The sequence below is a fragment of the Dinoponera quadriceps genome, unplaced genomic scaffold (genome assembly GCF_001313825.1).
Source record: "Dinoponera quadriceps isolate SergipeBrazil2010 unplaced genomic scaffold, ASM131382v1 scaffold2102, whole genome shotgun sequence".
NCBI lineage: Eukaryota > Metazoa > Arthropoda > Insecta > Hymenoptera > Formicidae > Dinoponera > Dinoponera quadriceps.
Window position 1 is genome coordinate 34634 of NW_014556306.1, and position 20561 is coordinate 55194.

At 39.0% G+C, this 20561-nt stretch overlaps 4 protein-coding genes across 4 annotated transcripts; all 4 read left to right on the plus strand.

The window, feature by feature from the left end:
* The first annotated feature begins 1404 nt into the window (after positions 1–1404).
* On the plus strand, positions 1405–3276 carry LOC106747240 (odorant receptor 22c-like). The gene is made up of 4 exons (XM_014624591.1): positions 1405–1728; positions 2515–2628; positions 2709–2864; positions 3226–3276. Exons 1-4 carry the CDS (start codon positions 1405–1407, stop codon positions 3274–3276), a joined length of 645 nt encoding a protein of 214 aa, XP_014480077.1.
* A 1502-nt stretch (positions 3277–4778) lies between these two features.
* Positions 4779–6629, plus strand: LOC106747243 (odorant receptor 67a-like). The gene is made up of 4 exons (XM_014624595.1): positions 4779–5099; positions 5880–5993; positions 6075–6230; positions 6579–6629. Exons 1-4 carry the CDS (start codon positions 4779–4781, stop codon positions 6627–6629), a joined length of 642 nt encoding a protein of 213 aa, XP_014480081.1.
* Positions 6630–7401: 772 nt separating this feature from the next.
* LOC106747238 (odorant receptor 4-like) lies at positions 7402–10532 on the plus strand. The gene is made up of 6 exons (XM_014624589.1): positions 7402–7676; positions 8106–8451; positions 8689–8919; positions 9227–9340; positions 9423–9578; positions 10482–10532. Exons 1-6 carry the CDS (start codon positions 7402–7404, stop codon positions 10530–10532), a joined length of 1173 nt encoding a protein of 390 aa, XP_014480075.1.
* Positions 10533–12171: 1639 nt separating this feature from the next.
* Positions 12172–15014, plus strand: LOC106747242 (odorant receptor 67c-like). The gene is made up of 5 exons (XM_014624594.1): positions 12172–12317; positions 12740–13088; positions 13921–14151; positions 14620–14733; positions 14841–15014. Exons 1-5 carry the CDS (start codon positions 12172–12174, stop codon positions 15012–15014), a joined length of 1014 nt encoding a protein of 337 aa, XP_014480080.1.
* The last annotated feature ends 5547 nt before the right edge of the window (positions 15015–20561 follow it).

Genomic DNA, 20561 nt, shown 5'->3' on the forward strand with positions numbered 1-20561 from the left:
AATCACTAGTTAGCAAACATATAATGTTACTTGTGCGTGATATGTTCTCTGCGATAAGCAGAATGAAGGAATTTAATTAATCGTAAAATAATTTCCAGAAGTAAAGTCGAAAATACGAAATAAGCAATTTCCACGGCTCTGACCATAAGGTAAAAGTATACCATACCCTATGGTTTCCACTAAGCCTCGGGTGACTTCTACCACCATCTCAAGCGCGTTCTTTCAAAACTGCTCTCTGTTTTATTGAAATCATTGCGCATGACTTTTCCCCAGCCAAAGACCGCCGTAGCTTGTATGCATCTGTCTCCTACGAAATCATGCATTTTTCACGACAATTGCATGTACCGTACCCTCAACGCTTTAGACGGGACAACATCCCCTTCGGTTTCCATTCTGTCTGCCAAACTGGCGATTATTGAACACGCATACTGCATTCTACGCGGAACGATACAAATATTTAATGACCCGCTCCCATTGGTCATACGTGCCAGAGTATCGCCGTTTGATAACTTCTCACGACCACCCAGTCTTCACGCGACTATTCAATGACACCCTTCGACCTCTCATGAGTTACGCTTGGTTAAAACATAATTCGGTCCCTATATTTACTGGAGTATTTTTTTCTACGATATACTTATATCTCGATACAGTCGCTGTGCATCAGCGAGTACAGGGGTTGTAATGAGAAACACTAAAATTGTTGCTCGCAGGAGCACGATCAATCGCATGATGAAATTCTTGCTCACATTATTCGGTATCTGGCCAGATACATTGTGCGTCACATTCTGCAGAATGTTCTGGATGATCTTATTGGGAGTTCTCGAAGTTTGCCTATACCGACACCTTCTTACACATCTTTATTCCAGTGATGTGTTCGAATTGATGGATTGTTTTAGTACCCTCATAGGATATGTGAAGTTATCCCTCAAGTTTAGTATCTTTTGGTGGAACCAGGGGTGTGTAACTGTTTCCTTCAATCGGATAGAACAACAATTTCCTCGTTGTTTTGTTATATAGAGACATGAATTTTCCCTTTGAGCCATATTAGATTCACTCAGAAATTTTCTCTCATCCAATATATAATTCAGTCACCGGCATATATTTATTTAAAATTAAAAACGCTTTTCTCATATTAACACTTTTTCAATGTTAATAAGAGAAGATTTTTGAATCAACATAACATATGGTTAAACGTATCTATTTCTCATCTATTATTATAATATTTTTCATATCTCCTTCTTTTGCGCTATTGCTGATTTTCGGAATAGTCGAGAAAATTCCAAAGACGCAAAACTGAAAAATTGGTGGTGAACGTGGTTTCTCCGAATATAGAAATAAGACTTTAAAATAAAATAATGAGTTACATGAACAATCTTCTATAGAGTATTCAATCAAATCTTGAAAATGATGACGGAGGATTGGAAGGATTGCGCAAACAATGATAGTGAAATGTATAAAGCAGTCAGCAAGGCGAAGTTATCGGATTACATTGTTAATGCGACCATCAGTCTACACACAGTCGCTGTGTTCTTTTACTGCATCAATACCGTTTTAGACAATGTCGATATTACCGATCCCACGATTGAGATACCCCACATATACAAAATGGAATTTCCACTTGACATAAAGACACAAAGCACATACAAATTTGTTTTAATTATAGAAATGATACATGTTCTAGTGAGCAGTTGGGGATTAGGTATTTTAAATGTTTTACTTTTGACATTGGTGAGCTATATATGCAATTAATAAAATAGAAAACAATTTACAATTCCACCGAAAATGAATCAAAACGCTATTTTGCGCGGAATATCTGGAATTTAGGCACTATATATTTAATCGAAACATTTGCTCAAACATCTATTCAGATATTTTATTTCTGGAAATTTTCTTTAATTTTCCGCTTACATGAGACTATCTTTGAATCAACTGCTTAAACATGAGTCTTCATTTTCATAGGCGGAGAACTCTTTCTTTTTAGACCCTACACATAGGTGGCCAAATAGACATATTGGTTTGCTGGTTAACGAAAGTAATGTCCATAGATAGTGCCAACAAACACAGATCTAACATATTGAGAAAGATTATTCAGAAACATCAGAAAATCATTTATTTCGCGGAGAATATCGAGAAACTGTACACATTAATCGCATTGCTGCAATTTGCGACAAATGTAGTGATGATTTGTCTATTAGGATTTTTAATTATAATAGTAAGTAAAACTGATAATTATGCATTTATAAGAGCAGAACAGATATGCACGCATGTGCGTTTGTGAAATAACATGGATAGAAATAATTATTTAATCTGCAAAATTTAATTGCTATGCATTTAATCGTATGTCCACTTCTTGTGTAGAACTAATTACGTTCATGTCACATACTGCTTATTCCGCCTATTTTATTGCGTGTTTTCATTGTTCCGTTTTACTTACGTTTCATTAAATACATCAATAATGACATACATTCATGATCAATAAAGCTAATTGTTTATATGCGCTATTCACTATTGCAGGCACTCGATACTCCTGATGCGACAGAGAAGATAATGAGATCACTTTCATATTATAGCGTAACAAACTTAGAAGCGTTTATATTCTGCTATGCCGGAGAATACCTGATCAACAAAGTTAGTGACAATTACTGACAACGATTAGAAAACGGTATTAGAATATTCTATAATCGTCTCTTCGTTTTTTATCTTCCTAGAGCAAAGCGATCGGATACGCTGCGTACAATGCAGCCTGGTATAATATGGAACCTAAGCATAGTCGCATTTTGTGGATTATTATTTTAAGATCGCAAAAAGAATTAACGCTTACGATCGGAAAGTTGATGGATCTCTCATTACGTCGCTTTGCAAGTGTAAGTGTGACTTATCCGTAGCGTATGAGGCAATCATTTAGATGCACACAAAACATTCATCGTGATATATTTGTCACATTTATATATTAAACATTTTCGTAACTTCCTACTCGTTAAATGTATTGGGTATGTGTGTTGTATATTCGTTACAATATATTTAAAAGTGTACACCCACACATAAACAGATATACATGTATATTCTCTATATATTACAACATAAATACAGAACATTTTTATATATTTATAATTATAATGTAATATATATGTATTATTATGTATATATATATACATAAGATCATATGTATATATTGTTGTAATAATGTACTGTAATGTAATTGTAATTATATTGCAATTGTTATAGATCATGAATTCCGCGGGGTCATACATCTCGGTGTTATTAGCGATGCAATAAAAATCCACATAATGAAGTATTCTTCTCGTCTCATGTCTTGCCATCAATAGTGAAATATGTATCGAATAAATTTGTAAATTTCAGGTTACTGAACAACACATATAATACTATTGGCGAGCGATACCTTCTCCCAGGTGGGAAGAACAAAGAAATTTAATTAATCGTAAAACAATTTCCAGAAATAACGTCGGAACTATGAAGTAAGCAATTTCTACGGCTCTGACCATAAACTAAAAGTATACCATAATGTAGCCCACGACTTTCACAAATCCTCGAACGACTTCTGCCATATCGAGCATAACTTTCTGAAACTCCTCTCTGTTTCTTGAAATTAATACGCATGACATTCGCCGGGCTATAAGCCATTGTGCCCGTCTATCTCTTGCGAGGTCGTGCATATTTAATGACAATTGCATGCACCGTACTCTCAACGCTTTGGATGGGGCAACATCCCCCTCGGTTTCCATTTCGTCCGCCAAACCGGCGATTATTGAACACGCATACTGCGCCTACATGCTACGCGGAACGATACAAATATTTAATGACCCGCTCCCATTGGTCATACATCCCAGAGAATCGCCGTTTGATAACTTCTCACGACCACCCAGTCTTCGCGCGACCATTCGATGATACACATCGATCTCTCATCGGTTACGCTTGGTTAAAACATAATTCGGTTCCTGTATTTACTGAAGTACTTTTTCCTACGATATATTTGCACATCGATACGCTCACTGTGCATCAGTGAGCACAGAGGTTCTAATGAGAAACATTAAAGTTGTTGCTCGCAAAAGCGTGATCAATCACGTGATGAAATTCATACTCACATTGTTCGGTATTTGGCCAGATACATTATGCGTCGCATTCAGCAGAATATTCTGGATAACATCAATAGGAATTCTCGAATTTGGCCTGTACCGATACCTTCTTACACATTTCAATTCCAGTGATGTGTTCGAATTGATGGAGTGTTTTAGTGCCCTTATAGGATACATAAAGTTATCCCTCAAATTTAGTATCTTCTGGTGGAATCAAGGGTAAATCAATAAACTGCTCTCTTCAATCGAATAGAAGCAACTCAAGCCATGATTTCCTCGTTGTTTTGTTATATAGAGACATGAACCTTCCTCTTGAGCCATATTAAATTCACTCAGAAGTCTCCTCTCATTGAATATATAATTCATTTAACGGCATATATTTATTAAAAAAAAAAAATACACTTTTTTCATATTAACCCTTTTTCAATTTTAATAAGAGAAGATTCATGAATCAACCTAACAAATTGTTAAACATGTCTATTTCTTATCTATTATAATATTTTCCACATGATCTTCTTCTTTCGCGCTATTGCTGAAGTCCGGAAAAGTCGAGAAAATTCCAAAAATGAAAAATTGAAAACTTGGTGGTCAACGTGATTTTTCCGAATATAGAAATAAGATATTAAAGTCGCATAATGAGTTACATAAACAATCTTCTATAGATTATTCAATAAAATCTTGAAAATGATGATGGAGGATTGGAAGGATTGCGCAAACAATGATATTGAAATGTGCAAAGCAGAAAGCAAGGCGAAGATATCGGATTACATTGTTAATGCGACCGTCAGTCTACACACAGTCGCTGTGTTTTTTTATTGCATATCCTTTGTAATCAATGCCGATATTATCGATCCCACGATTGAGACACCCCACATAAGCAAAATGAAATTTCCATTTGACGTAAAGATACAAAACATGTACAAATTCGTATTAATTACAGAAATGATACATCTTCTAGTGGTCAGTTGGGGATTAGGTATTTTAAATGTTTTACTTTTGACATTGGTGAGCTATATATGCAATTAATAAAATAGAAAACAATTTACAATTCCACCGAAAATGAATCAAAACGCTATTTTACGCGGAATTTCTGGAATTTAGGCACAATATATTGAATCGAAACATCTGTTCAAACATCTACTCAGATATTTTAATTCTGGAAATTTTCTCTAATTTGCCGTTTACATAAAACTATCTTTGAATCAATTGCTTAAACATGAGTTTCCATTTTCATAGGCGACAGACTCTTTCTTTTTAGACCCTACACATAGATGGTCAAATAGATATACTACTTTACTGGTTGGGGGAAGTAATATCCATGGGTAGTGACAATAATTACAGATCCAACATATTAAGGAAGATTATTCAGAAACATCAGAAAATCATCTATTTCGCCGAAAATGTTGAGAAATTGTACAGATTAATCGCATTGGTGCTATTTGCGATAAATATAGTAATGATTGGTCTATTAGGATTTTTAATTATAATAGTAAGTAAAACTTTTAATTATGCATTTATAAGAGCAAAACAGATACGCACGCGTGTGCGGTTTGTGAAATAACATAGAGAGAAATAATTATTTAATCTGTAAAATTTAATTGCTATGCTTTTAATCGTGTGTTCACTTCCTGTGTAGAACTAATTACGTTCATATCGCCTACTGCTTATTTCGTCTATTTTATTGCGTGTTTTCATTACTCTGTTTTACTTACGTTTTATTAAATATACCAATAATGACATACATTCATAATCAATAAAGGTAACCGCTTATATACGCTATTGCAGGCGCTCGATACTCCTGACGCGACGCAGAAGATAATGAAATCACTTATGTTTTACGTCGTTACAAATTTAGAAATGTTTATATACTGCTATTCAGGGGAATACCTGATCAACAAGGTTAGTGACAATCACTGGTAACAATTAGAATGCGGTATTAAAATATTCAGTAATCGTTTCTTCGTTTTTTTATCTTTGCAGAGCAAAGCGGTCGGATACGCTGCGTACGATGTAGCCTGGTATAATATGAAACCTAAGCACATTCGCATTCTAGTGATCATTATTTTAAGATCGCAAAAAGAATTAACATTCACGATCGGGAAAATGATGGATCTCTCGTTACGTCGCTTTGCAAGTGTAAGTGTGGCTCACCCGTAGTGTATGAGGCAATCCTTTAGTTGCACACAATGCATTCGTCGTAATATATTTGTTACGTATATATTGAAACATTTTCGTAACTTTCTACTCGTATTGGTTGTGCATGTTGTATTCTCGCTACAATATACTTAAAAGTGCACACACATAAATATAAACAGATACACACGTATATTCTCTATATATTATAATATATATACAGAAAATTTTTATAAATTTATAATTATAATATATATCGACATAACATCATATTTATATATGTATATATATATATATGTATATATTATTGCAATAATGTACTGTAATATAATTATATTGCAATTGTTATAGATCATGAATTCTGCGGGGTCATTTATCTCGGTGTTATTAGCGATGCAATAAAAATCCATATAATGAAGTATTCTTCTCACGTCTTGCCCCCGATAGTTGTGAAATATGTATCAAATAAATTTGTAAATTACTAGTTAGTGAAAAACACATATAATATTATTGGCGAGCAACGTCTTGTCCCAGGTGGAAAAAATAAACAAATTAAATTAATCATAAAAGAATTTCCAAAAATAACGTCGAAACTATGAAGTGAACAATTTCCACAGCTCCGAGTATAAACTAAAAGTATATAATATAATAATGTAGCCCACGATTTTCACAAATCCTCGAACGACTTCTCCTACCATTTTGAGCATGACCTTTTGAAACTTCTCTCTGTTTGTTGAAATCAATACGCATGACTTTCGCTGGGCCATAAGCCATTGTGGTTTGTGCGCGTCTGTCTCTTGCGAGATCGTGCATTTTTAATGGCAATTGCATGCACCATACCCTGAGCGTTTTAGACGGAACAACATCCCCTTCGGTTTCCTTTACATCCGCCAAATCAACGATCATCGAACATGCGTGCTGCGCCTATATTCCACGCGGAACAATAAAAATATTTAATGACCAGCTCCTATTAGTCGTATGTACCGTCGTTTGATAACCTCCACCTCACGACCACTCAGTCTTCACGCGGCTATTCGATGACACACATCGATTTCTCATCGGTTGCACTTTGGTAAAACATAATTCTGTTCTTATCTTTGCTGAAGTATTTTTTCTACAATATACGTGTATCTCTCGATGCACTCGCTGTATATCAGCGAGCACAGGTATTATAATGAGAAGTACTAAAGTTGTGGCTCGCAAAAGCACGATCAATTGCACGATCAAATTCTTGCTCATAGTGCTCGGTATATGGCCCGACACATTATCCGTCACATTCTCTAGAATATTCTGGAGTATCTCATTAGGGGCTCTCGAAGTTTGCCAGTACCGATACCTCCTCACACATCTTTATTCCAGTGATGTGTTCGAGTTGATGGATTGTTTCGGCGCCTTTATAGGATTCGTGAAGTTCTCCTTCAAGATCAGTATCTTTTGGTGGAATCAGCGGTAAGCGACTGCCTTTCTTCGATCGAGTAGAAGCAATATATTCAAGCAATGATTTCCTCGTTGTTTTATTATATTTAAACCTAATTCTTCCACTTAAACCGTATTAGGTCGATGCAAAAATCTTTTCCCATTAAATAATTCATTAATCTGTACACATAAATTAAAAAAATAACTTTATTCATATTAACATTTATTCGTTGTTTGTGGAAGATGATCCTTGAATCAATCTAATATATGGTTAAATGTACCGATTTCTCATTTACTGTTATAATATTTTCCACGTGTTTTCTTTTTTCATGTTAATGATAAATCTCAGAAAATCCAGAGAATTCCAAAAACAAAAAACTAAAATTTTTCAACGCGGTTTTTGCGAATATAGGAGTAATATGTTAAATTCCCGTAATGAATTATATAAACGATAATCTATAGAATATTCAATCAAATTTTAAAAATGATGGTGGAGGATTGGAGAGATTGCGCAAACAATGATAATGAAATGAGCAAAGCAATCAATAAGGCGGAGATATCGGATTGCATTGTTAATGCGATCGTCAGTCTGTACACAGTCGCTGTGTTCTTTTACGGCATCAGTATCATTCTAGACGATGTCGATATTACCGATTCTTCGATCGAGATACCCCACATATACAAAATGGAATTTCCGTTTGATATAAAGACGCAAAGCACGTACAAATTCGTATTAATTATGGAACTGATACATATTTTAGTGGGCAGCTGGGGATTGGGAGTTTTAAATGCATTACTTTTAACACTGGTAAGCTGCATGTCTAATTAACAAAAAAAACAATATTACCGAAAATGGACTTACAAAATACGGTTTTCGCCGAACTTTTAGAAATTAGGCAGGATTCGTTTAATCGATATATTTGCTTAAATAGATATTTCGATTCTGAAAATTTTTTTTAATTTTTCACTTGCATGAAACTATCTTTGAGTCAACTGTTTAAACATGAGCCTTCATTTTCATAGGCGGTGGACCCTTTCTTTTTAGACCCTACACATAGATGGCCAAATAGACATATTGCTTTACTGGTTGGCGAAAGTAATGTCTATAGATGGTGCTAACAAACGCAGATCTAACGTACTGAGAAAGATTATTCAGAAACATCAAAAAATCATCTATTTCGTGGAGAATATCGAGAAACTGTACACATTGATCGCATTGCTGCAATTTGCGACAAATGTAGTGATGATTTGCCTATCAGGATTTTTAATTATAACAGTAAGTAACAGTGTTAATTATGGATATATGATTAGTTAGTTATGGATATATGACAGTGTAGTAGATATGTATGCGTTTGCATTTGTGAAATAACACTGGTAGAAATACAATAAATAAACAGATAGAAATAAATATTTAATCTGCAAAAATTAATTGTTATGCATTTAATCGCGTATCCGCTTCCTGTATTCGACTAATTACGTTCATATCACATATTGTTTATTTCCTTCGTTTTATTGAATACTAAATAAAGATACGTTCATGATGATCAATAAAGTAACCATTTACATACGCTTCGCTATTGTAGGCTCTCGATACTCCTGATGCGACGGAGAAGATAATGAGATCACTTTCATATTACAGCGTGACAAATTTAGAAACGTTTATATTCTGCTATGCCGGGGAATACTTGATCAACAAGGTTAGTGAAAATTACTGATAACAATTAGGAAGCGGTATTAGAATATTCTATAATCGTTTCTTCGTTATTTTTATCCTCACAGAGCAAAACGATCGGATACGCTGCATACGATGCAGCCTGGTATGATATGGAATCTAGGCATAGTCGCATTTTGTTGATCATTATTTTAAGATCGCAAAAAGAATTAACACTTACCATCGGGAAATTGATGGATCTCTCGTTACATCGCTTTGCAAGTGTAAGTATGACTCGCGTGCAGTCTGTAAGGCAATTCTTAGTTGCGCACTCGTAGTGACGCGTTCGTAGTGATATATTTGTCGTATATGTATTTCAATGTTTTCATAATTCTCTGTTCGTTAGATATATTGGTTGTACGTGTTATATTCTCGCAATAATATGTTTAAAAGTACACACACATATATATAAACAAACATACAGATATATATATATATATATATATATATATATATATATATATATATATATATATATATATATATATATATATATATATATATATATATATATATATATATATATATATATATATATATATATATATATATATATATATATATATATATATATATATATATATATATATATATATATATATATATATATATATATATATATATATATATATATATATATATATATATATATATATATATATATATATATATATATATATATATATATATATATATATATATATATATATATATATATATATATATATATATATATATATATATATATATATATATATATATATATATATATATATATATATATATATATATATATATATATATATATATATATATATATATATATATATATATATATATATATATATATATATATATATATATATATATATATATATATATATATATATATATATATATATATATATATATATATATATATATATATATATATATATATATATATATATATATATATATATATATATATATATATATATATATATATATATATATATATATATATATATATATATATATATATATATATATATATATATATATATATATATATATATATATATATATATATATTGCTGTAAGAATTATATTGTAATATAATTGTAATTATATTGTAATTGTCGTAGATCATGAATTCCGCGGGTTCGTACATCTCGGTATTATTAGCGATGCAATGAAGAACAACACAAATGAAATATTCGGCTCGTCTCATGTCTTACCACTAATAGTCGTGAAATACATATCGTATAAATATGTAAATTATTAGTTAATAAACGACATATATAATGTAATGTAACTCACGCACAATATCTTTTCCCGGAAAGAGAAAGTAAAGAAATTTAATTAATCGTAAAACAATTACCAGAAGTAATATCGAAACTCTGAAGTGAGCAATTTCCATGATCCCGATCATAAGCGGAAAGAGAGAGAAAGAGAAAGTGTGTGTGTGTGAGTGTGTGTCATAATATACTCCATGATTTCCACGAATCCTCAGACGACTCTCCCTACCATCTCGAGGGCGAACCTTCGAAACTCCTCTTCGCCTTCTCGAGATCATTGCGCATGACTTTTGACGGCCTATAAAAAAAAAAGAAAATATGAAACCTGACTGTGCGTCGACCTCCGCGTTTCCTCCCACGGAATCGTACATTTTTAACGGAAATTGCATGCATCGCACCCTCGACGACAGAGCGGCCGGACGGAAGGACATTGTCCCCCTCGATTTCCTTTCCGTTCGCGAAATCGCGCGATCCACACGATGCAACTTGATAGCGTACGTGGAACGATGAAAATATTTAATGAGCTGCTCCCTGTCCGCTCGACGGTGGGCGAAGGTAGGGCTCGCAACTCTCAGCGAGTGACCCCCCGGTATCCTTCAGTCTGTCCGCGGAGTCTACAGGTGCGCGTCCTCGAGTCTGATCAAGTGTCGTACGCGGAATCGACGTTTCTTCCGATCTTCCGTGCGCTTTGATCGAGTACCAGCGAAGTGCGTCTTATTAACGCATTAATTTTATCAATCGACTGGTGACGCAGCAGGCGGACCAAGCTATTCTCGTTGTCTCCGTCCGCGTTATTTCGACGAGTCGTTTGATTGGCCTCGATAACTTCGATTCGTTTCACTTCGAAAAGTTTCTGCACGTGTTCGTGCAGACGAGCGTTCCCTCTGGTAGACGTGCAGCGTTCCGAAAAAAGCATATCGAAATCCGAAAAGTGGGACAATTTCCCGGACGTTCGCAATCCCGAAATCCGAATATCAAGGCAATCTTCCGAAATGCAAATTTTCAGAAATATTGGAAATATGCAATTGTCATGCAAAGTTACAATATTGAAATCGGTGCAACGAGATGAGATGATCGAAAAATTATTCATATGGGAATGAAAGGAAATAAAATTATTTCAAGAGAGTTGTTTCTCGGAAAAATTATATTATTATAAATAAAATAAAATTATCAAAAAACCCGTTCTCCGAAAGAGCGTCTTGGTGTTTGGATTTCAGAGTTACGACTTCGCGTGAGATTGTTCCAAATCTCGAGATTCGCATTCGTCGGGAAAACGCATGTTCACTTTTCTGCTCAATGAACACTTTTCTAACGCTAATTCGCAAATGTATCTAATTTCCTAATTCTCTGCACGCTGCTTATCCGCGTCTCGGTTCCACGTGCATGATAGTCGAGTGTTGGCATGGTCAGTGAAAAGTCGAGTAGCTCGCCGACGATGTTCGCGTTCACCCGCCCAATCGAGATCGGGCTTCAAGTTATCGGTATCTGGCCAGGCGCGCCTTACGCGATCATCAGTCGAATCTTGTGGACGACGTCGATGCTGGCCGCGCAGACATTTCAGTACCGCCACATGGTGTCGCATTTACGTTCGGAGGATTTGTCACTGCTAATGGATGGCCTGAGCGCGACGCTGTCGTACAGTTTGTTGTGTGTCAAGTTGATTGTTTTCTGGACGAAGCAACGGTACGTCGTTACCACTTGAAGCTTGCTCTCCGCAACTCGGCCGAGTCGTGCGAGTCGAATGAGCACTTGGTAATACGAAGCAACTCGCATGCGCTCGTAATTATCACTACGAATGTCGGAACTTCGTAAAATTACTGATTGCGTCTGTCAATACGAAATCATGACGTTAGATCGACAATTTTTATATTTTATTCAAGTCATGATAAGCCATAAGTTTCGTCTATTATCCTTTCTTATCACGATCGTAAAGAAACGAAAATCGCAAAGAACCGACGCGCAAACGCACCCTGGCGATATTTCTATTCTCATCTTTCCGACTCACATTTCTCGTCATCACGTATAGACAAGTAGTTCCGTAATCATAGTCTTCGAAGGGGCACTCGCTTCTCACGCAGTGCAAGCACGATATCGATTCTCCCCAGAATATTCCACGACGTGGTAGCGGGTATCTCGACGGACTGGGAGGAATGTGGAGAAGCCGGCGGTGCCTTGTGCAACATGATCAACGTGGCCAGCCTGTCTCATCGTTTCTCCAATTTAATCATCGGTTTGCACTCGCTGGCCGTGCTGTTCTACTGCATCGGGGTGGTCGCGCTGCGCGGCAATGACGCCGATCAGAGCGACGTCGGGCGTGAGCTCTTCCTCAAGATGGATCTACCCTTCGAGAGTGACGCGTCGCCGGTTTACGAGCTCGTAATGACCACGCAGTTCCTGCATCAGATTACGTCTGCCACCGTGATCGGTGTGCTCAGCGCGCTGCTCGTTACGCTGGTGAGTCGGCACCTCTCCGGGTTTCTCCTTGCCTTGCCTGCCCCCGGGAGATTTCCAACACCCGACTGAGATTACCTTCGGGAACGGGATCCCTGGAGACAGAGAGAGAGAGAGAGAGAGAATCCGCGGGCGTCCCAGCTATTCACCGAGATCGTCGATGACGCGTTCCGGCTTATTCGCGGGAAGAGGTTGGGAAAAAATTTATTCCCGCGAGATTGATTCCGAGCTGGCGCCGATTCCGCGGGATTATTTATCGACAGTTTCGACGCGTCGTTTCGTATCGTGTCTGACTGATCTGGCCAGATCGATTTTCACATCACCGCGATACGCGCCTGATTATTACGTTTCCCATCGTGGAATTACGTTAAGAGAAAAGGTAATCGGTGCTTGTGCTTATAATTACACGGTGAAGCGATTACAGTCAAGATAATGATTTTTCTAATAAGCGTTGCTATAATATTAGCGATAATAACTGTAAATCCTGCATATCGCCATTGCTATTATTCTATCAGAAAGAACCAAAAATATGGTTTGTGCCTCAAGTGACTGTGATTTTAATCGAATTTTAATTGAATTAACCAGTTCTTCGCTCAGTGCATTTGTTACGTTTAATTTCACTGTTTCCTACCGTAAAATTATCCATCGTGTCCGGCTGCCGTGTTTTTCGTCGTAAAAATGATTTGTTCCCATATTCCGCGGGAGATTTCGGACTTGCTCAGGACTCATCGATGAGACTTCGTTTCAGGACGAGCTTCACGATGTTTTCACACGTGCCGGCAATTCACTCTTAAGCTGTCACATACGAGAGCGGATAACGGGCTCGAATTTCTAGGTGCTGCACGTAGGCGGTCAAATAGACATCCTGCGTGAGAGACTGCTAGAAATTCTGCCGACGGACAGGAAGTCGACTATATCCGTGATCACGATGGGCTCGTTGATCCGTAAGCACCAGAACATCATCGTTTTCACCGACAAAATCGAGAACCTGTACTCGTACATCGCACTGGCGCAATTCATATCGAACACCCTCGTCATCTGCTGCTTAGGGTTTATCATCGTGAATGTAAGTCGCTCTCTCGAACGGCCATCGCCGTCAAAATGGATGCAAATTGATAATCGGATTCCAGATTCGCAAGCCAATGGCTCGCGCATATATCGAATGCATGCGAGCGCAAACCGATCGAGACTTGCATGAACGTGGTTCATTTCGTACTTTGTATATATATTTTCCATATTACATTCTGTAAAACGCGGTTTCGATTTATACACGAACAGGAAAAAGCATTTGATTCTAGTAATTATAATATTACATAGTAAATAATTATAGTAAGGGAAATCATATATATATTATATATTCTATGCCGTTTTTTTATTAAAACAACAAAAAAATATGAATCACGCGGGGAATGCTCGTAATTTTACCAAAATTGACCATTTTCTTCTGTCAGTGCAATACAAGCCGTAATGCAAAGAAAAAAAGAAGGAAAGAGAGGAACAAACTGCGTGTACTAATACAATTTTAACATTGCAGTCGATCGGCGACGATCAGGGCTTCTCTATGCTATTGAGATCTCTCTTGTTTTACGTCGTCATCAATTTGGAGGCGTTCATCTTTTGCTACGCCGGCGAGTACTTAAGCATTAAGGTAGGCACAATTTGGTGAGGCGGGAATTTCGAGTGGCACCCGATTTTTTGTCCGGTTTCAGACGTTGTCCGAAATACCCGCTCTCTCTCTCTCTCCCTGCTTTCCAGAGCAAAATGATCGGCGACGCGGCGTACGAGTCTCTGTGGTACGATTTGACTCCCAGCGAGACCCGAATCCTGCTACTCTTGATAATGAGGTCACAGAAGCAATTGACAATCACGGTCGGCAGATTTACGAATCTCTCTCTGCAGCAATTCGCGAACGTAAGCTTCATCCGTTAGTTTATGCGAGATTGCTCGATAAACTTGGCGCACAGTCGCGATTAAACTCGCAAGCGTGTGTGTGTGTGTGTGTGTGTGTACTGCATGTGAGTATGCTAGATGACACCTTATAATTATCTTAACGCGTAATCACGACGGTATTCATTTCTTACGCACTGCAGCAACGTTGTCTCCCCGGCAGATCATTAAATCGTCAGCCTCGTACGTCTCCGTGCTTCACGCGCTGTAACCAACGGCTGTGCCCCGACTCTCGCCGGTCGATATTTCGCGCGCACATCGCGCACCATCGCCGCCGGCCGTGAGCCAACCGTTGCGAACGTTATTCCGACGTAAGTCGCATAATTTAATAGAACGTTATTCTATTTTTCAATAAAACTCCACGATCAACCGTGAACGCAGCGCTGTTCATCCCCCGTTTATCACCGTCTCGACCCCCCTTCCCCTCTCTCCCTGTAGCAACGATATTTTAATGCGAATGTTGTCGAATGCAAGCGCGAGTCCATGCTCATACACCGCCGCCGGCTCATTGAAAATATGCCGTTGCTCCTCCCGTTACGGGGGGGTGGAAAATATTTTTCGCAAAGCCGAAGCTCACCGCGCGAGTTTTCATCCCCTGAAAGAACTTCGGGACATCGTTTCGCGTTAAATTGCTGAAGTTGCCCCAACTAGACGGCGAAGGGGCGGTTTTTCCTCCCCTCCCCTCGCACTCTCCCTCGATATATATATATATATATATTGGGGACTATGTATCTCTTTCTCTCTCCCTCTCTCTCTCTCTCTTTCTCCCCTGCGTCGAGAAAGCTACGAGCACGCGCGCGCGCGCGCAATAGCGCCAGATGGCCAGCGAACGGATCACAACACCGACGAAATTATAACCGGGATTACTTAGCGCTACTTCGCGCGTATAATCAGGACGCGACGATGGGAACTGGCCTGAAGGGACTGTTTTATTAGAGGCGACCATGGTGGAGCGCGGTACACCACGGTAACATTATCGCTCCTCGCGACTGGCGCACGCAATTTGCAAACTTACGATTCGCGCTAGCTCCATGCGAGCGCAGGGAGTTTACGCTTGCACCTCGCGAAAAATGCACACCTCGCCGTTCGGACCATGCCAAGGCAACGTATACGTGCAGTATGAAAAAAAAAAAGAAGGAAATGGGAATAACTCAAATCGAGTCAAACTCAATTTCGGGGTCGTGTATGAAAAATTGATTTTTGCAGAGAAATTCGGAACTCTAAAAGTCGGAAATGAAATTCCAAATTGTGAAAATCTGTGGACGTTCTTTTACTCTCTCGTTCGTGTAAAACATGCTCAAGTTTAGTTCAATGAGAGAAATATAAAGTAGTAGAAAGAATATTTATGTCATACACGCAGCTGAGTATCGTTAAATTTTTTTCTGTTGTATACATTTCTTACTTCAAATTGCTAGATTCCAGATCGTGTGTGACAGATCTGACTGGATTTCTGCTTGATTTCAGCCAATCGCAGTTGAATGACAAAATCTGCCTTGAACCTCGGAACTTGACTTCATTTAATTCGGTTTTTATTTCAACGTGTGAAAGTAACTCGATTCTTTTTCTTCCAATGATCTACCGTCTATCGAGAAAAGTCTAAGTACCGAGAAAATGTCTATAATTTGCTTCTACATTCGAATGGATTTTTTTAACATCGAGATCCGCTGCAAATAAATCGAGAGTCATTCGTGTTACGTATGAAGAAAATGTAATTCTGAGAGATTTTTAATTTCTGATATTAAACACCTCGCGAACGAACGCGTGCACGTTTATGTTCGCGCAAAGGGAAACGTAAATTGTGTTTTATTCGAACGACAAGACCTCGCGAACTGCTCATGAATATTCCGCTTTGGCACTTTGTACGGAGCGTTTTTCGAGAAAATTGCCTTGCAAATTCATCTCGCGTAAATAGTACAATCTTGCGTGATCTCGCGCGGACTTTGCAGTGGCCTCGTCATCGTCCGCGCGGGAAAATCGATTTTCCGGATTATCCCGGGAAATTATATCCCGGCGATGTGTAAATCACGAATTTCCGTCTCGGGCTCGCTAAGACTCAGCGGTGACGTCGCCGCGTCTTACTAAGTGCCAAATTATCGGCGCGTCGAAGACGTAGGCGTCGCAAATTCCTTCTCAAGTTTCTTATCGTCGTGCCATGAGAACACTCGATTTTCCTACTTACAGCCGCGTCAGTGTCAAGTTTCGCGCGCGAATTTACGTGCTCTTACGCAGGTGACTAACGATAAAACGCCAAATCAGAAATTAATATGCAGGGAAATGCCGATATCTGAAAGCGGCGTGCGTCTGATTGTCATTATTTCCTCTTTACCGCATCGACTCAACGCGCGAACTCTTCGTAAAGCGACTGTATGAAAAAATAAATTCTCGTTACACGTTATGCTTTGATGTAAATCTCGCCCCGGGGATTCGTCGGATGCAAAACTGCGCGTCGCGAAAACATTCGATTTGTTTTTCATCCGTTTCTTTTTTCCCTCTTTCTTTTTTTTAATATCTCCGCAGTAACCTTCCCACGTGTACACCCAATATTCGCCCTCTCATTAGAAGGTAAATAACGGAAGACGGAGTTGCAGAGTTGCCGCGCTTGCTCGTTACACCGAAGCGCGACGCGAATTTACCATCGGCGCCCGAAGGTAATCCGCGTCGAGCACTTAACTCGAATTTAATCGCGACGGGGTAATTTCGCGCCGATGAGCGACTCAGCCACGATGATTTTATTTTTGCGCGGAGCGAAGATCTCGTGGCCGAACGAGTGCTCGCGGGCCGATCGTTTCCAACTTTTTGGCGTTTAGAGAAACCATACGAATTTTCCGGGGAAAGCTGCGTCAGTGGCGGCAGTAACGACGGCGGCAGCGGCGGCGGCGACGACTTCCCCGGGCCGAGCGAATTGGTCTCCATGGAAACCATCCCGAAGCCAATCCGGGGTGCATTCGTACGTACATTTACCCTTGTCGTGGCACGTCTGCAGCACCCCTCTCGCCACCCTTCACCCCTATAAACTCGCACCCTCTCCGGCTCTCTCTCGCTTCCCCCGCGTAGCTTTTTCCGTCCGCTCTATTCCGTCGTTCGGTCCGTTTCTTTCTCTCGCTCGCTCTTTCTTTCGCGTTCTCTCCCTTCTCTACTTTTCTCCTTGATTCGAATTGTTCTTTCGTTCGCCATTCCTCACCGCTCTCTACGTCTGCCGTTCCCTCTTTCCCTCTTTTCATTTTTTTTTTCCGTTCCGTCTATCTTCCATTCTTTCTTTCGTCGTCTCCGCCGTCGCCATTTTATTTATTCCCTATCCACTTTTGTTGTCTCGTCTGTGTGCGGCACGGTCTTACACCGTATCTCCGCACTTTCATTTGTACAGCCAGGCGATGCTCGGGAATAAAGTTTCCGTCTCCATTTAAACGTTTTTGTCGACTTTCGGGCGAACGCGTCTGCGGGAATAACAGGCAAAGAGGAACAGTTGGATTCATGTCTGCGTATTATGTGCTCTAATTTTACGAATGAACTTTTCTCAAGTCGCCGTCCCCCACTCCGCTCCCCTCGACACCTGAATTATTCTAACATGTATTTTCGGTGTGACAGAGGTCATGACGCGAAGAGAACCGCGCCCTTTCGGTGCCGCATGACACGCCCGGGCAATTGAAAAATTCCGCGCGACGATAGAGCGACTTTCAGCGGCTCTTCTCGCTTTCCGTCGCGAGAACGGGAATATTTAATGTTCTCATTTATAATTTCATAGTTCTCTCGACAATTTTCCCTCGGTCGCCCGATTTTTCGCCAGCTTCCCCAGCCGCTTTCAGTCGTCGTATCGGCGTGCATTGTTCCGGCTCTCTCTCTCGCTCTCTTTTATCCAATCCACCACTACACAAACCCGCCAAATCCATAGGGCGACGATTGACGTGTCGATCGTTATGCGACCCTACAGATGTTATTACCCCTGTGTTCCATTAACCCCAGTCCGAAATACTTAGCAGCCTGATTCAATGGTCTATAAGGGTGTAGTTCACCGCGTCGTAACGTTCGACGAAGTGCGCGCAACGTGTGCTTTCATGCGCTCGAAAACGACGCGGGTTTTGTTCGGGGATTCACGCGAGAATAGCATCGTCGCGATGTCGATTTCGCATTGGCAACTTTTCGCCTCTAATCTGTATCTCGCATCCGAAATACATAACGTAATATAGAAAGGAGAGAACAGAAGAAGGGATACAAAGGCGAGTTATTGGATTCTATCCGTGGGAGAAGGCTTGTGTTCAACGGAAGACGGGATCGATCCCGGAAGACGAGGTTCTGTTCGCGGGACATGAAATCGAATCGAGACACGCGGGCTGACTCTTTTGTTTCCTCTTGAAGAAAAAAAAAAAATCAGACGACGCGACGCTCATGCATTGGACGAGGGAGAACGTTCGAAGAAGTTCGACGTCGGTTGTTCGATACCCCGAGAAGGTACGGCTCCTTTGTCGAGGGCTCAAGGAGCGGCCACTTCGTAAATACAGTATAAGCACATCTTCGTTTAATTAATAGAGGAATGCAAAAGTTGGCCGGAATTTTAGTCACATCTCGAGTCAAAATTTTGTGATACTTCTTTGATACCTCTTAGGGTAGTTTGACGCTTTTAAGAATAGTTTGTGCTTATTTAAATAACCTATAAATTGGCGAAAATCTATTTTGACAATATTGACACTTATTAATATACTTCTCTCCTGAAACTGTAATTCTGCGGATTTAACTTTAATGCTATTTTGAACAACCTATATTGACGCTAAAACAGCGAAAACGAAAATTGAAGACATTATTGAAGTCAAAGTAGGAGTAAATTATATTACATTACAGTGAAAGTTCCTTATTCACGGTTTCCTTATTCGCGTTTTCACTATTCGCGGGTTAAAAAAATTGCGACACAGTTCCTGTATTCACGGCTAAAAATTTCTTTATTCGCGGATCCAATCGGTATATAATCGGTATCCAAATGTAAAGGTGATATTTTTGCCACCTAATACGACGGCTTTACTTCAACCCATGGATCAAGGAATAATCCAAGCCTTTATTACATTAAGCGAACCTTCAAAATCATATTGGACGCCATGGAAGTTGATCCTGATATGAACGTTATGCAATGCTGGAAAAAATTTGACATAGCGAAATGCATTGTTAACATAAAAGAATCGTTGGGAGAACTGAAGCCAGAGACATTGAAATCATGCTGGAAAAATCTGTGGCCTGTTCTGACTGTCGAAAATGATGAAGAATCCGTGCAAATTCAAACTTTAACTGCAAACATTGCTGAAGTTGCGAATGGAATAGAACAAGATGGCTTCGAACAAATAGAATCAAATGACATTCAAGAGTTGCTTGAATCGCAAGATGAAGATTTGACAGAAACCGACTTAGAGGAAATGTTAACTCCGCATCCCATTGAAGAAGAGGCTTCAACGAGTTCTGAAAAGGTGGTCTTCAACTTGAAAAATCTGAGTGAAGGCTTACGGATGGCAAATGAGCTTTGTGATTTTTTTATGAAAATTGATCCGT